Here is an 18,060-nt window from a genome sequence, read left to right as displayed (position 1 = left end):
ATATAAATATTTTTTATATATATATATCAGGGCATAGTTCAGTCTTCAACATACTAATCTAGTCCAGCAAACAGGTTATTATCTTGATGCAATTTGTATCAAGATAAAAAACAAGAGCTCTGCTCTTTGGAAGACAAGACTGACTGCACACTAATTGTGTAAGCCGGTGTGCTCACCACCTGCCCTCCCACCTATGGGCTCCATGTATCTGCACAGCTATTGTGGTACCTACAGCCTTTTTCTTCCACCAAAATGCATCGCCCACCATTCCAACATGCTTCTGCAGAAGCAGTTCATAGAGATTAAATAATTTATTGGCGTTCATCTGCAGTAACAGCTCCTCTGATCCACCTTTCCTCCACAAACAAGACCAAACCAAACCCACCCTGCCCCAGCACCAAATCAAACTGTCAGGGTGGACAGCCCCCTTTCAAATTGTGAAAGGGAAAGCTCAGAGCCTTTACACAGGTACAGTACACAGATGCGAGTGGGAAAAGCTGCACTGGAGGTCTCCCAGGCCCGCAGTGCCTTCAAAAAAGCACTGCCTCAGGCAGGGATGATGGTTAGCTCTCAGTCCACTCCAGAGGGCTGGGCACAGCAGCCGCAGAGTTGATACAGAAATACCGGAGTCACCTGCTGTGAGCCACTCTGGCTAGAGACGAGCAGGGATGAAGGCCCAGATCCGGCGCGCGCACACACACACACTCGTACTCTCACATACACACACACATCCAGCGTGGCTACGGGTGTGCAAGGCAACGTATTGCCGAGCGGCGACGACGCCCTTCGGCTACGTCCGAGCCACTCCGGCTTCTCCCAGACAGGTTCCGAGTGCTCTCCGAAGGCAGCCGAGCTCGGCGCTCGGCCGTCTCCGGGAAGAGCCGAAGAGTACCGAAGCGGCCGCATAGCCGGCGGCTCGAGCCCTCGCTGGGCGCTGTCCACCACGCGAACCGCCTGAAAGCCACAGCCGCGCCGGGACTGGCTCGGTCCCCTGCATAGGCTCCGGCTGCCGGAACTGCGGAGGGAAGCCTGCATCCAGCTCCCTGCACCCCATCCACACCCAGCTCTGCTGCCAACCCCCGCCTCGCTCAGCAACCCCGTGGGGGCCCCTCCCAGCCTCCGGTCCCTCTGCAACCACCGGCATAGCAAAGCATCAGCCACTCCGCGCCTCTCTCGGCTGAAACCCAGACGCTGAACCAGCACCGGGGCTTGTCCCGAGATGGCGCCCACCTCCGACCAGCCCGTCATGTCTGTGTCGGTGCGAGACCGTGGTGTTTCGCTGTATTTTAATTAAAAAGAAGGGGGGGGGGGGGATAACGGTACCACGGCAGCACCTCCACCCCCTTCATCGTCAGCCTTCCCCTGCGCTTGCCTTCCTAAGGGATGCAGTGTTGAAAGAGATGGTGCGGGCGGGGGGGGGGGGGTGGGGGGTGTCACTGCTGTTTATTGCACTAATTAAACACAGGCAGAGCATGTGCAGGGGAGCTCTGGGAGCCACCTCGGGCACCAGGGCAGGGGTTGAGTGTGACGGGCGGCCACGCTCTAATTCAAAGGAGAGGCTGAAATCTCGGGAAAAGTGATGGGGATGCCTTGCTTTGAATCCGCAGACAGGGCAGATAACACATCGACATTAAGCTGAACTGACAGCGCTCGGCTTCGCGGGGGCATCTACAGGGCCTCGCCTCACGGCTCGGGGAGGGGAAGGTAGGCTCCAACAGCTTCAGCGGTTGAGGCGAGGCCGCCGAGGGGATACTTCAGCACCACATCGCCCAGAACAGCAGCGTGAGCTGCGGTGGCGGAGCCTTCCCCCAGCCTTATGCCTTCCCGCCCTCGCGGCCCCTCAGGTAAATATGGCGCCCGCGGCCCTCACTCAGCTCAGCGAGCCCCCTCTCCCTTCTATTACGGCCCTCTAACTTCCCCCCCTTCATGGCCCCTCTCCCCAACCCCCCCCGGCTACGGCCAGACTTACTTCATTTGCTTCACGATGGTGCTTTTTCCAGACTCTCCGGCCCCTGTTGAAAGAGAGATGAAGGGCGGAATAAGCGCCGGGGAGGAGGCGGGTGAGGGGACGCGGGTTAGGGGAAGGGGCGACCGGCCTCTCACCTAACAGGAGGAGTTTCACATCTTTGGCGGCGCTGATCCCGTCCTCCTTCAGGTTCTTCTCGATGGCCTTGCTCCGCTCCAGGGCGGCTCTCTCCTCGGCGCTCAAGGTACATCCCATGGCGGCGGCAAAAATAATTAAAAAATTAAATTAAAAATAGAAAAAAAAAAAAAGGCGGAAAAAGGGGGAGAGAGTGCAGCCCCCGCCGCCGCCTCGGCTGGCTCCCGCGGGCGGAGAGGAGGAGGAGGCAGGGGCGAAGCCAGATACCGGCGGGCGGGGGGCGAAGAATTCAAGCGGATGGCCGTGAGCCTCCGGCAGCACAGCGCCTAAGCGGCGGGGCTCCCGGCTCCCTCTTCTGCCCCTCTCCCCGCGCCCGAGCGCTCAGTGCATCCACCGGGGCTGCTGCGGGCACGGCTAGTTGTTCCCGGCCGGGAGGCAGAGGCGGAGGAAGAGAAGGAGGAGGAGGAGAAGAAGAAGGAAGAGAGTTCGCGGCGAGGGGAGGGTCCTTCCCTCTGCTGTGCTCTCCCCTCCTTGGCGAGTGGCGGGGCTCTAACGGGCGGTGACGGCTGGGAGCGGGCAGCGCTCGGCAGGGCCGAATGGAGGCGCGGGCTCGGCGGCAGCAGGGAAGCAGAGAGGGAGGGGGCGCGCCGGGGCTCCGCGCTCCCGCCGGCCTCGCCCGCTCCCGTGACGCGCGCGACTCGCGCATGCTCCCGGCAGCGGTTCAGGGCGCTGCCCCAGCGTTGCTCGCCGGAGCCTGGTGTGGGAGGAGGACCTGTGGCGGGGTCCGGCCCGGGCTGCACAGCCGGCATGGAGAGGGGTCGCGGCTTCGGTTCCAGTCTCCTCGCCCTGGGTGGGACGGAGGCCATGACCCCAGCTCCTTGAGGTCCCCGGGCCTCTGTCGTCACCTGCACGGGAAAGGCCGTGACTCGGGCCGCTGCCTCCCGCTTCCCGGTCACTCGGGGCCGAGCCCCTCAGCGCCTGGGGATGGGGAGTCGGGAGAGTGGCGGGCTCCAGCGGCTGCTGTGTATGCGGCCTTGGGCTCCCGAGAGGCCCGGGGCTGCCGCCCCATGCCGCTGAAGTCAGTTCCATCAACACTTGTACAGATCAAGCAGGAGTGATGCGCTTGATGCTGGGCATTGAGCTTCAGTAGCATCTTCGATTATATTTTTCATTAGTCTAATTAACATGAGGCTGATGCTTTCTTGCAGTGCAATCACAGATCTTACCAGATGACCTCTCCTCTTTTCATAACCATTCCATGACATCCAGCAATTATTTAGGGATTCTAGCAAGTTAAAATCCTACAATTTCCCTGACAGGTTTTGCCATTCCACAAGGTTGGAAACAGAAAACAAATATCAACAGGGAAAATGAAACAAATAAGACTTCATTTAAAATGCTTTTCTACTGGCCCAGACAGTCAAAATATATTCAACCTTAATCCATAACATTGATATATAAAAAGATCTAGAGAGGAAAGAATGAAGCGTTGAGTGCAGCAAGGTAAGATGCATCAACATGAAATGGTCAAAATCAAGGAGTGCTGTCTGGTGTACAGAAGGGACACCCGCCACTTCAACAAACAAGAAGTCTGGAAAGGGAGGTTTCATTATTATGAAGTAGCTGTGAGAGGTGAGGCAGCTGATTTTGCCTCTAAAGCCCACTCCACCTCCCTGCCAGAAAGCAAATGTCTACAGGAGCCTTTACAGAGCCATCCCTGTGTTGTGGAAAAGAAATGATGGATTTAGGCTGCTCCGGGGTTGCATCACAGTTGTTCAAGGAAGGCAGTGAGCTGCTTTTTGTGGTGTTGGGTGTGGGTGACTGTGTGTTCACACTGTGTTTTTCACTTAGGACCTCTGTTCATTGCCTCCTCTGGGATCTTCTGACATGCTGTCCTGAGTCCTGCAGTTCTCACATCCAGGACTCTTCCTTTAGAGGTAGATACAGAGTTTCTAATAGCACTTCATAAGTATTTTAAGCATGACTTCCCTGGCATTTTTCTTACAGGGAAACATCATCTCCTCCCAGCACTGTTTCCCATCTTGCCTTCCTCCTGGAATGTGTTTTTCCCATTTTCCCACCTTCGGAAATGAAGGGGAAAAACAAAGCGTGCAGTTAATGAGGTAAAGAGGGTAAGCAGACAAAAGAAAGCGAATAGGAACTCATAAATAATGTTACTGTATTCAGGGACCAGTAATATTTACCACACATTTGTGAGCTAATAGGTACCGTATATTTGAATTTTGGGTAATTTATTTCTGAAAGCTCAGGGGACTGAGATGGACATGCAAGCCTACTACGTGTGTTCAGCAGAGAATAAATGGGGATGGGAGCAGTCAGAGAGCAGTTCCTGCTCTTTCCTATTCACACAAATCTCGTGTAAAATCCATCGGATCAGAATTTCAATCAATAAGTTTCATTTCAATGGTTCTAGCCAGAGGGCATTATGAAAAGTGCCGTATAGGAAAAGCACAGTCAAGAAATCCAGAGGCAGTGTCCTTGTGAGATGGCTGCATTTATTTCTCATCTTCCCCAGCAGTTTGCTGGCCTCAGTGTCCTACTGGGATACTCTCTGGAGGTTTTACTAAGAGAATTAGCCTTTTGTATCAGCCTCTGGCTACTCTTTATCAATCAAATTTGTAGCCTTCACCTCCTGCCATGGAGAAAATTATTTTTTCTTGAACAGTGTGAAGTTCATACTTGGCCCTTTATCCTGTGTACATCCCTGTCACTACACGAATATCTGCTAATTTCTTTCTTAATGGAAAATCAGAAATGGAGAGGTCTTCTCCTTTCTTGCTCAGCTCTCAGAAAGGTTCAGGGGAGCAGCTGTGAAGTTGAGCCATTTTTGAGCCATTTTTGTGCTGCTGCTAATTCAGTGGACCTGATGGAAATGTTTCCTTTGAAATTTTCTTAGAGGGAAATTTCAGGTTTTGAAAAATCTGCTTATTCATGGCAGACGAATTTCAAGGACCTGAAAAGGAAAAAGCCTGCCTCCCGCCCCAAACAATCAATATAAGTACCAGCCTACTTGGCTTTTGAGATAAATATGTAGGGTTTTGTTGCTGAAAATGATGTTTCCATTTCCCAGGAGCTGACAGAAGTCCTTATTTAATAAAAAGTGGTTGCTGGCAGTACCAACTTCAGATGAAAATAGGCTTCTTCCTTCCCCTGTTCCCTAGATATGATAGAACCTCTCCATAAAAAGTAAGGAGGAGAACCTTTTTTCTGGCCATTCTTGCAGTTAAACCATTTCACTCAAGGTGCATAAAGAACATGCTTGTTTCTGCTTGGACTGTTACCTTTACAGTCCTAAGAGCCAGCAGTGTATTTTAAATGAAAGTCCTGTTCTTTTTCTGATGTGTGCCTTGACACAAACAGGCTTCTTTCTGCAATCAGTTTTTAACTGTTCTGCTAGAATGTGATTTCTGTAAGAAGTGAAGGATGATGACAGAACTGACCAATGCCACTGAAACAAACTGTCCCAGAGTAATGTTGTGGGGTAGGTGATGGCTTTGTGATCTTAGATGTGTTGTCTTTCTGCAGGTGATGGGTATCTCTGGGGACTGGGAAGAGATGTGTGCTCCAGCATCTACTCACTGTCCCAGGCTCTGACTACCTATGTCAGGGATTTGTAGAGTGCTCTGGCTTTCTTTGTATAATCATAGAATGGCTTGGGTTTTGGAAGGGACCTTTAAAACCCCTCTAGTTCCAGCCCCCCTGCCATGAGCTGAGACACCTTCAACTAGTCCAGGATGCTCAGAACCCTCTCCCACCTGACCTAGAATTTTTCCAGGGGTGGGGCATTTACCACCTCTCTGGGCAGCCTGGTCCAGTGTTTCACTACACTCATTGTAAAGCATTTCTTCCTTACATCTAGTCTAAATCTACCTTCCTTTAGTTTAAAGCCATTCCCCCCTGTTTTGTCCCTACAGTCCCTGTTAAAAGGCCTTCACCAGATTTCTTTTTTTCTCTTTAGGTACTGGAAATCTGCTATAACGTCTCCATGGGGCCTGCTCTTATTCAGGCTGAGATGACCGTAGGAGGCAAGCTGCAATGCTGTGCAGCTTGTCTTTTTCCTCCTACTTCAGGATTGTTCTGTCCGATCTATAATCTTATACTCCTCTAGTGTAGTTTTAATGCACATGGTAATGCAAGAGCCACCAATCCCACATAGAGACAGCAGTGCATTCTACCAGATCTCACCATTAGGAAGTTTTCCCTGGATATTTAGCCTAATTTTTCATTCTTTAAATTGGTGTCAATTACCCCCCAGCTACACATAGTTATACAGTGGAAGACAGGTTTAAAATACTGCATGATCTCACTAAAGTGAAAAAATGGACAGAAATCAATACAACGAGAGGCAGTAATAACACCCATAAAGGTTAAGTGGGTGATGGAAGAGGGATTAATGAAATGCACACATACTAGTTCAAATTGCAAATATCCTTAGTTCATTCTTACTACAAACCCCATAAATATGTTCTACTCCAACAGATCAAGAAAGGAAGCATTTTAGAATTTGGCTATTCACTTGGAGAAGTAAAGGGCAGTATTAAAGGAGGAGAAGGTGTGGTGTGGGTTTATTGTATGGAAATCTGCATTAAAATAAGAATGAGCAATTAATATTTAAAAAAACAAAAACAACAAACAAAAACCCACCAAAACAAAACAAAACAAAAAACAAACAAACCCACAAAAACTGTGGATAAGAGTATGACCTGCAATATACTTGGTGTCAAGAAGTTGGATAGCCTGACCAAGTTTAGGGAAATGCTGAAAATCCTACTTTTGCTGTTAGTTTTTCATGCCTGTCTGGGTGGACAATAATAACTGCAGGACCTAGGAGTCACTGAGGGCTGCTGTTTTGGAACTGAGTGAAGACTTCGGGCTAGGGCATATGGGGCTAGAAATGTTGGCCATCTGGAGTGGCAGTGCATGACAGAGATAAAACAGCTTGTCTTCAGAGTGCTTAGAACTAACCTTAGGAAGTTTTCTGCTCAAGTCTCTCCTGCCACAGAGAGGGGGACAGAGTGCAACTGCAATGTTTTCAAGGGAATGTAACAAATGCCAGGTAGAAAATCTCCTGGGGAAGCTGATCTGTCTACCAGTCCCAGAAGACAGCCGCTGAGAGCATTGCTCACTACTGTGGCTGACACCAATGGTTTTACAAGGGTTCACATCAGTTTCTCCACGATAAAGTTTTTTTATCTATAAAATTCAAGATTTCTACTAGTTATTGTGAAAAGAAATTTATTGTGTGGCCTGAAATAGGACATTACCTAAGTCTGCAGGGGCACAAGTTATGTTTTTTCAAAGTGAGAAAGAACTTGTCAATAACTCTTAATGAGGTGTGAACTTCTCTCCCATTTCTGCACAGACTTGCAACCCTTAGCTCTTAAGGAGGCTTTTCAGTATGAATGTTTTCCATTTTCTAGTGGTTCAGGGGCACATGGCATGTAAAGAGAAAGGCTTGAAGGACTACAAAGAAATCAGAAGCTAAATGATTGACTATTTTGCTGATGATCTTAGAAAGGAAACCACTACAGATTCCCTTTTATTTTCATTGTTGGGGACAGGTTTGTGTAAAGATGCACTACTTTTGTCCCTTACCCAATCCAATTTCTGCCTATATGGTAGTGTGGATATCCATACTTCAGTGGTAATGTAAGAACCTAAACAGCACAGAACTAGAAGTTGGGAGGAGGCTTACTTCTATCCACTTTCTGCAGTAAGATACATAGAATAGCATGCATGATTCAGCAGGTGCACTACTAACCTTGAAACCCCACAAAACTGAAGCTATGCAATGTCCTTCAGGTGAGGGTGAGATGATGCCAAACCTGAGACAGGGTAGCTGACCTTGGCTAGGAGGATGAGGACATCATCAGCCCTTTACCATTCCTCTTTACACAGTATCAGGGGTGATGATTTAGTAGGAATGAAACAATTCCTGCCATGATCCATGAATGCTGGTTAGAGGCATAGTCTTGATTCCTCTGTGTAGGAATATCAGTTGTTGCTTGGTCTAGGTGAAACCACACTTAACCTTCTGAATTAAGCGTTCAAGCTCAAACATGGAACTGATTGCATACAGGTGTCATTTTATTGAGCTACTGTCATCAGATGCAAGATTTGGATAGATAATTTAAGCAGCTCCATTTACAGCTCTTCAGACACATTCCTGGTTTTATATAAATGCTATCCAGAAATCTTGCAGGTCTTGTTCACACAAGTAGCCCTGATGAGTGATCTTATTGAGGAATGCTAATTCATTCCCTATGAGTGTGTACTTAGTTCACAACTCTCAGAAGTTAACTCCAAGTACAAATATACCATTAGTTACATACAACTCTTGGTTTTTTTCTCCATAAAAACCTTTTGGTGGTGTTTTTTTTTGTTTGGTTTTGTTTGGTTTTTGCCTTGTTTCTTTTTTTTTTTTTTTTTTTGTTGTTTTATTTTGTAGGAATTATCACATTGTTGTTGTATTAGAAATATGTGTTAAAATATTTTAAATAAGCCTGATCTTTACCGAGTGTTATTTCAGTGTCATGCAGTGCTTCCTTATTGTAAGTACTGATGTGATTCACGAAGGCTAACGTTAGCTGACAGAGGCTATAATCAGTGTAGGGAAAGAGACACTCCAGTGGAGGATGAATAATGGGAATCATCTCTCACCTTTGATTTTGAAGAGGGCCTGTAAAGACTGGCTGTCCTTGGCTGAAGTTGTCCTCCGGTAGCATCCTACACAATGCTCTAAACCAAGGACTTGCTTTCTCTGGGAGGGGAAGAGCAAATTCTGCACATGCAAAACAGGCAGTGTTATTCTGAGAAGGTCATAGTGGGGGAAATGACATCTCAGGCAAGGATGAAACAGTACCTGAAGCAAACTCCATATCTGGAGTATCATTGCACTCAGTTAATATCCAGATATTGGCTGGATGCTAAACCTGATCCAGCTTCAAAAAGCAGGGAGGAAAAAGTCATGGAGAAAAGATCCATCCAAGGTTATTAAATACAGAAAATTACTGCCTCTGGCTAAAGATGTCCTCACGTGACAGGCTGTCAGGAGCTGCACGTGCAAGAGGAGAGGGCTGCTGCATGCATGCCTTGCTCATGTACCCTCTTACCACAGCCTCCAGTGGCCTCAGTGAGAAGGGAGGAGGCTGGGCTGGGCAATTTCTTAGTCCAGCACGGTGTAGCCATCCTTTCTTACCGAGTATGACCACAGCCAGGAAATAGATTAAATTTACCAACTTTCCCGAGAGGAATGCTCTTGGCTGTTTCTCATGGCTTCTCCAGGCAGCAGCGAAAGTCCTCTTGATTTTCAGTGGTGGCGGAAACTTAGCATCTGGCCAGCTTAAGAGAGTTCTGCATTAATGATTAAGATGAAAAATGCATCATCACAGCATGAGGAATACACATTTCTGTAGCAATATACTTTATCTGAGATATAGTTGACTGCTGCCTGCATCAAAGATCCCAAGTTTGGCTGAAAATGCTTGTGTGGCTGAAGCAGTGTTTTTCAAATATACTGCAGGAATTCCCTGATCTCCCAAAGGATTGTGCCCAGGAGGTTTGAATGCTCAGGTGAGATACCTGGCATCCTGCATTGATCATTCACTTGAGTATTAAGCTGGATGACTCTTTCTCTCTTCTTGAATTCTTCATGGAATGTTGTGGTCTTTTCTTCACCTCCTACACTAGGGGACCTCTTACTGGGGACAATTAAACTGAACTATTAAACACCTGCCCTCTTTCAGCAGGAGGTGACATGAGACTTAGATAGTCCTATAGTTCGGAATTCAGATTTGGGATGAAGAGCACTGTGTAGCTGTAAGATATAAATAGCTTCTTGATTTTTGAGTAGCCCACCTTTGGGGAAAGGTAGATGATCTATTAGCATATACGCAGGAATGTTTCTTTCTACTCTGTCTCCTTTGCTTTGATTGATATGAGGAACAAAACTTACTGAGAGCTCTTTTTGAAGTACTGAAATACTGTAGATAAATTTGATAGGATTTAACCTCTCTGTGCAAAGCTGGATGTTGTTTGGATGCAGTTACTGAGGAAAAATTCAGGCTGGATGCAAGTCCACTGCCTTCAATAAGTTGGTGCCAAGGTAGAATTAAAATGTGTTTTCTCTTAGGCAGGAGCTAAGGGTCTTAGCAGCCCCTTATTCTTCTTGATAATAATCGGTGCTCATAGATTAATGTGACGACCACAAATCTGTGTTCCAGGGTAGCCCTGACCCTCATGAGCTTGACACTGGAGGCATGTATGTCTCAGAGGCCAGATCCCAGCTGCACTGAACTCCTAGCAAGAGGAGGATGGTTCAAGAGGGATCTCTGGCTGCTCAGCTCCAGAAGTGCTGTCAAGCAAGTAAAACATGCCTTGTCCTCATATTAGCAATGTGTACCTTTGAAGTGATTACAAAATAATCAAACCAAAGCCCAGCAAGGAACTGAGGATATATCCTGGACAGTTTTGACATAAAAAAGTAGTAAGGTCATGTAATTCGTCTATCCATTGGAGCAAATGGGTTATACAGCTGGCTGGCTCAGGAATAAATACGGTTTTAATCTCTTACCCTTGCTTACAGCAAATCATTCCCAGTGAATCCCAGCTAAAATAACAGATCTAATAGATACATTTGAAGAAAGAAAAATCTGATTGCAAGTGTGGCTATGCTGCTGGAAAATGGGTTGCTCTGCTCACCTTCTGAGCCAAGACAAGGCTCACTTGGACAGACAGGACCATTCTCATGTGCCTGGATGAGGCAACTAACATTGGCAGTGACCCTTAGGCACACCCTGGGGTACTTGACCACCTTCTGGCACCTTCACTGGCAAGCAAACTGCATCATTGGTTGCTGGGTGCTGCCTGCACAGAACGGCAGTACAAACAAATGCTTGTGTCACTGGGCTGGTCCAGGTAGCGGCTGGCAGAGCATAAATCCCTGTCTTCTTGTGAGAACTTCATCACCATGTCTTACTCTAAGATCAGATGGAAGTCTAAAAAAAATTCATTACTTTATAGAGAGAAGTAGAAAAGCCTTGTCTGAAGAAAATCTTAACCTGTGTAAACCTCAGATGTCTAAGATACTTCTCCAGACTGTGATTTACATTTCCTCTTTTCTTCCTGCTATGTTTTGTCTCCATGTTTTTTTTTCTTTCTCTCTTAACTGCCTTTCATCATTTGATTCCACACTGTTATTCCCAGTTTTGTTTTGTCACTCAAATTCCCGCTCCCTTTTAGAGAGCACTAGGGGTAGCTGGGAAGATGTCTGCAGCCCACAGATAAACAGTCTCCACTGCAAGTAACTGTGTCAGCTGCTATGTGGTGACACAAGGTGCTGTAGCTGCCTGTTAAACAGAAACCCTCCTTGGGGAGCTTGTCTTTGGGGAACTTTTATCTTCAAATAACTTTAAACCACACTTGAGTCTGAACTTGTGTGTCTCAAGACAACACTCTGTAGCCATTGTCAGCAGTGCCAAGGTAAGAGGACATTAGTATGTGGTACTCGTGCTCTGCTCTGGTTCTGCTTGCTTCCTGTGTTTCTAGGAAGCTCTCTGGAGGTGGTTAGACATGGTTTATTTGCACAAGGCTGGGTGCTGCGGGAATCGCATTCACATGACTTCAGGTCAGCTTAGAGCAGGGCAAACCTGGGCAGAAGGATGTGTCTCTCCCCACCCCGTGTTCGAGTGGGAAAGTCTGGTGGCAATTCCGTTTATTTGGGGCAACATCAACACACATGGCTGTGATCCTCCAGGCACTCTCCATGCCAGGGTGACAGTCTGAAAAATGCCTTTCTCCTTGTGTGATGCTGAGGTGGCACCAGGTGTAGAGAGCACCAGGTGCCCATACCCACACTTTGGGCTTCCTGAGAACTCTTTCCTCTGGATCAGCCATGTGCAGTGGGATGCACAGTGTTCCTGTGGCATTTCAGGAAGGTATAGCAGGGTCTGCATTGCAAGTCTGAGGTTTCCTTGCCAGGAGATTTGACATCTTGATGTCCCTGGTGTGGTGGTCCTGGGTGGGCATGGTGTAAGAGCAGAGTGGCTGTTCTCTGCTGGCAAAGAGCAACTGAGAGAGCTCCTGTCTGTGCAGTGCCTTTGCTGATAGAAACAGTTTTGCTTTTCCCCTGTGGCAGGACAGTCTTACCTTGGTTTGCTTGGCTTTGTTGAGAGAAGGAAGCTGAAGGGATAAGAGTTATCTGAGACTCCCACTCATCTGCCTGGTACATTGCTTCTCTTGCAGAATATTTAGCTTTCAGGCCATGGGGACTGCATCAAGCTTCATCAGCTGATGCTGAGCCTTTTTGAAGTTTCAATTGCCTTCTTGCCTGAGATGGAGCTTTCATTTTTTTATTGCTTTGGTTGCTTAAGCAGGGAAAGGGAAAGATGAACAAATCAGTCCAGCCCTCTTGAATTAGGATTGATTTTCATGAATTCTTCTTGTTGGTTTTGAAACACAATTGTTTCTAAAACATATAATTGATTGAAGGATTTTTTTCTGCTTTTTTTTTCAGCAGCATTTGTTCTCAGCCATTTGCCACTACTGGGGGAGGAAAAAAAAAATAGAAACCAGAAAATAAACTCTGTGTGAGATCAAGATTTCAACGCATTACACACCAAAACATTTGTTGCTATTTACTTTGAAAAGTGCCCTTCTGAGGCTGCATGGCTAGAACTGCCATCTGTTCGGGATTACGCTTTGAAACTCCTGGTTTCTCTGCAAACCTCTCTCCTGGCACTGCTGTCTGCAGAGGGAGGGGGTGGCAGAAAAGGGGCTGGCTCTGTGGGAAAGGCACCTTTACAGCTGGAGCTGCAACCCTGGCCAGATTGTCAGGGGACCAACTGAGATGAAAAAAGATCCCTGCCAGCAGAGGTGGCTCCAGAGCATGTTCTAAGGTTCACTGAGGTATTAGGTAAATACAACAGGAGCAGGACAAGACTGCGCCATTCATTTCCTCTATTTAGGCAGATATCAGGGTGATCTGACAGGCACGTACTGGAGCCCCTGTGATGTTGGCCTGTAAGGTGCAAGGAGTGATGGCAAAGGCAGAGCTTTTCCAGGCTCAGGTGGAAAACACCAGCCCCCAAAGGGGCAGGAGAGTAACTGTGTCCTGGAGTCCATTGCTCAGGCAAGGGTGAGCATTTTCTGGGGCCAGAAATCCCTCAGGCAGCAAGTGTGCACATTGCTTGGTGAAATTACTGAGTGAGGTCTTCTTCAGGAGCCATTGCAGGCTGTGTTTAGCTTTGTGCTTTGGGGACCAAGTGCTTTTCAATGCAAGAAATACGAGATTTCACTGTGGGGTGGTCTTTTTCTCTTTTTTTCAATATAATAGGTTTGTGCGTAAAGTCTCTGGGCCTCATTTAGCAAGGAAGAAGGCCAGCTCCTGTTGCCAGACATACAGACCTTGCTCTAAACACAAAATTTTCACTGGCTCTCAGATCCTGCACTAGTCCCACCACTGAGGGTGGTGGGAAGCTGGAGAGTCTCACTGATGGGCCACAAACCCACTGGAGACGCTGGCTCAGCACACAGTATTTTCAGCCCTGCTTGTGTCTGCCTCACAACAGATGCTAATTATTAACACGGCAGTTGTCACCTTTGTGGCTGTAACACTCCTCTACCAGCCTGTCTTGTACCCTCTGCCCATTCCAGCTCTGACATCACTGATACCACAACTAATTACACAGCTATAAATGTAGCTACACAGGAGCCTGGAGGTGGGTCTGTATTTACCACGTTTACAAATTGACAAACCGAGGTGCTGGGGCCAGGGTCTTGCTTGCGCATGCATCAGGGAACCTGAGCACAGGTTTCTGCTTGGTTGAGAGGGTCCTGGGGTTTGCAACACCGTCTTCTGGGGCCAAATTGATGAAATTACTCAGAGTTGTGAAAAGAGAGCAGTGGTTTTTACAAGTATTCAGCAAACAAGAGCTCTTGTTGTGCTAGTGCAGTGTAGATAAAAGAAACTTGTTTATCTGGGCCTGATTTTGGATGCTTTTATACATTTGTGGACAAGTGGTCTTGGACACCCAGGGGAGCTCTGAATTATGGCAAATATGTGAACATGGATCCTTTGGGTCTCCATTATCTCCTCTGAATCCCCAGTATACTTACCACAGAATCATAGAATGGTTTGGGTCAAAAAGGACTTTAAGATCATCCAGTTCCAACCCCCTGCCATGGGCAGGGACACCTTCCACTACACCAAGTTGCTCCAAGCCCTGTCCAACCTGACCTTGAAGACTGCCAGGGATGGGGCAGCCACAGGTTCTCTGGGCAGCCTGTGCCAGTGTCTCATCACCCTCAGAGTAAAGAATTTCTTATATCTAACCTGAATCTCTCCTGTTTAAATTTGAGCCCATTGCTCCTTGTCCTATCACTGCAGTCTGTAATGAAAAGTCCCTCTCTGGCATCAAATACTGGAAAGCTGCTATGAGGTCTCAACTTCTGCTACAGAGGCTAAATGGATCTGCTTTTCTATATAGTCTCTTTCCTGTATTTATAAATACAGCCAGAAATAATAAACTTCTGAGACTGAAAGAGTTGACACTCCTGAGTGCTTGAGCAGTTTTTAAAGATTGCCATGATGCTTCTCAGCAACTTCAGTAAGAGAAATACTTTCTTTTCTGTTCTTCTCATCTGTTTACTTACACTTGTGCTGTACAGAAATTATCTGCACAGTTAGCAAAAAGGTAAGTCAATGCCTGTTAATGGCACCACTGCTGTTTATAGCTGTGCTGCCATTTGGAGGATCTGTTCTTGCTTTGGGTAATCCAGGGCATGCAATCTTCCCCTCACTCCAGGAGCAGCACCGCGGGCTCAGGGATGCTCAGCACTAGCACTTGGCATTCAGCAGCAAGCCCAGGGGAGAGGGGTTGATTTCAAACACTAAGGCAGGGAGAAATCAGTGTGATTCTCTGGTTTGATTCTCAGCTCTCAATGATAAGAACTTGCAGAATCATAGAATCAGAGAACAGTTTGGGTTGGAAGGGACCTTTAAAGCTCATCTAATTTCAATCTCCCTGAAATCACCAGGGACATCTTCAACTAGATCAGGTTGTCCTTCATTCTGTGTTCTTTCAAGGACACTGCAATGGACAACACATTCATGAGATATGGCCTCAGTACCTTCCTTTCAACATACTCTAGTGTGAATAAGGAGCTGCTGTACATTTTGCGTGCACAGTACAGGTACTCCAATGGAGCCCTGTGATGTGCTCATTCAGCCATTTTACTTCATAGATACACCAGATTTGTACCAGTTTATCACTAATCACTTTATATAAGCATGGTGAGAACATAGCGAAGTTGGGCATGTAGATCTTTCACACTATTTTAACCATATTGACTGAGAAAAGAGTTTCTATTAACCAGCCTTCTCATGGGTGTTGTGAGAAACTGGGAATGGGGAGGGAGCCCTTCTGGTGCTCCTCTGGTGGCCAGAGAGGCTATGCTGCAAAACTAAAACGCATGTTAGACCTTCTCTGCTCCTCTAGGGAGGTATTTTCCCCTTCTCTCTCTGTGTGTCTTAAAGGTCTGGACAGAAAGCGTGCCAGTGTTCTTCCACATAATGGAAGCAAATGCAGAGGGGAAAAATAATGAACTTTGCGCATGGATACCCAGGGCTTACAGAGCTCCTGGGTACCAAAAGGATGCTGGCTGTGGGCAGACTGTGAGTCAAGGGCCACCTTGATAGCACTGGTCTGGGAAGGCACTGGCCAGTCTTTTCTCAGACTAATCACATCAGGTAATGGAGCCAGCAGCAAACTGTGTCACGAAGAATGTAAAATACTGGCAGCGTCCCAGGTCTCTCCAGTAGGAATGGATTTCCCATCTCCTCTCCCTTCTTCCTCAAGCCCATGTTGCTGCTGCTCTTTCTTGAAGAATTAAAGTATGTCAGATTCTGGCTTCTGTCAGGTCTTGGTGTTGTCAACCCGGGTGTCCTGGGGCAGTGCTGTGCCACAGCTCAGGGGAGTCTCGGGGAATGTGCTTTCTAAGGTTATGAAATCAAGGCTTGGATTGTAATAGAGGTTTAAGCTTTTCAAATTGCCCTTTAGCCTGTGAAGTACTAATCATCTCCATAGCAATATTTTAAGTGGGTTTTATAAGTTTGCATGAAAAAGTGGGGCTGAAGGAGGTGGGATAGGTGCTTCTTCTGGTTGGAAAACAACACTGTTTAACCCTTTGGGTCTGGTACACATGGCTGGAGGGAGTGGGATTTGCTTTTTGCTGAAGACTGAGGTTAAATCAGGGCTGACCAGCACTGTGATTTTCAGCTTCTTCAGCATTTTCCATTGAAGGCTGGGCTAGCAGACCATACACTGAGGTCTTCACGGAACTGTGAGCATCTAGTCCTCACTCCACTACCATCAGCAGCATGGCCAGATTTAGCCCTGCTTTTCTGATAAGGCTGCTAGCTTGAGCTCAGGATTTAGCAACATTATGGGCAGAGATCAGAGGTTTTCTCAGAGAACAGTGGTGCCATTAATTGTGCTTGGTCTCTAATCAAATTGTCATAACCCATCAGAAAGTCTCACTGACAGGACACGCAGGGTGGTGAATCCCTTGCTGTTTCTTGCCACCAGTGCTTAGGAGGTGGCTTTGAGTTTCAGCTGCACGATTGTGTTCCTTAGTTGTCAGGCTGTTTTTAATTATTTAATTAGTAATGCAAATTTTGCAGGAATTTTTGTACATCCAAGTCATTACTCCAGCAATTAAAAGGCTGCTTTGATTAGCTCCTCTTGCTGTGTGTGGTGTAGTGGAGCCTGCTCTGCAAGGTTTGGATGGGGTGGGTGGTGAAGTGCCAAGGGAGCTTAGCTTTCTGGCTCATTGAGGGAGCGCCAAGCATGTGGAGAGGAGGGGTCTCATCCCAACATTGCAAGACCCAACATGAATTTGTAACAGCTCTTGGGAAGCTGAAGATAACAAACAATGGAGTAAAAAGCTGGGGTTGGGCACAGCATGAGCTCATTACTTGCAGTGTTATCGATGCCAATTGGAGTACCTCACATGATGCATCATCAGCTGTCCAACTAGGCAAAAGTTTCCCCACACAGAGAGGCTCACTGGGTATCAACAGGAGGACTTTTTTCATGGGCAACAATGCACTTCTCTGAAAGAAAAGGATGCAGGGCTATTTTCAGTGGTGCCTTCAGACCAAATTGTGCATATCTTCTCGTGTAAATTGGCCTAAAACTGGGAAAGGCAACTGGAAGAGCAACAGTCCTCCAACTTATATGATGGGGCAATTATTCTCTAGGGAGTATGTGAAGGCTAAGATAGGTACCCCTCTTGCCAGAGGAATCGATGGTGAAAAGGAATAGTTTCCAGTGGCCCATGAGGGCAAAAGGAAGAGGGCAGGTGTATTTCCTCACCACTTTTGGCTCTGGAGCTGATGGCTGTGGGATGGGAGGTTAATGGTGGTGCTCATTGTGTGGACTGGCTCATTACATGGACTGCAAGTCGCTTTTGTGGACAGGTCTGAATTTTATGCGCCTACAGAGGCCTGAGATTAGAAATGTATTTTGTTGGTCCTTGAGTGGCAGGAAGGACCCTCTAGACAGAGGGGGCTCAAAGGGCACAGCTTGTGGAGTTCTGGGCACTTTAATTCAAGCCACCGTCAGTGGGCTTTAAAACTCATTTATCATGCCTATCACCCCCCTAAAATCAGGTTTTGTTTCTCAGCCCTCAAGTGCTTGAATTTGTCAAATACTGATTGATGGAAAATCAATCTCAGTGTTTTTGCTATTGCTTTCCCAGTGAAGCTCCCCCATTCTCCAACTTATTCCATTAATATTTAATGTACTGGCTGGTAGGATATGAATTAAAGTTTCTGTTATTTGCTCATCTCCCTGATGCTTTCTCTGTACTTTTGATCAATGTTGAGGTCGCTTTCACTTTATAAATTTATTGCCCTACATTTTCTGTTGCAGCCTCTA

General features: G+C 47.0%; 1 protein-coding gene across 2 annotated transcripts in view; it reads right to left on the bottom strand.

Annotated features, from left to right (window-relative positions):
* GNAO1 (G protein subunit alpha o1) overlaps positions 1-2,739 on the bottom strand; it is a 142,912-nt gene extending 140,173 nt beyond the window's left edge. Inside the window, exons 1-2 of one of the 2 annotated variants that reach the window (XM_062609226.1) lie at positions 2,104-2,739; positions 1,970-2,012 (exon numbers count right to left, since the gene is read on the bottom strand). In XM_062609226.1, the coding sequence (XP_062465210.1) occupies positions 1,970-2,012; positions 2,104-2,221 (161 nt within the window). In that variant the 5' untranslated portion in view covers positions 2,222-2,739. The remainder of the gene's footprint in view (positions 1-1,969; positions 2,013-2,103) is intronic. The other variant, XM_062609227.1, reaches the window with a different exon arrangement.
* Between the last annotated feature and the right edge of the window lie 15,321 nt (positions 2,740-18,060).

The sequence above is a fragment of the Pezoporus occidentalis genome, unplaced genomic scaffold (assembly GCF_034315485.1).
Source record: "Pezoporus occidentalis ecotype Australia unplaced genomic scaffold, CSIRO_AGI_Poc_V1 ctg135, whole genome shotgun sequence".
Lineage (NCBI taxonomy): Eukaryota > Metazoa > Chordata > Aves > Psittaciformes > Psittacidae > Pezoporus > Pezoporus occidentalis.
This window is presented reverse-complemented; position numbering and strand designations above follow the sequence as displayed.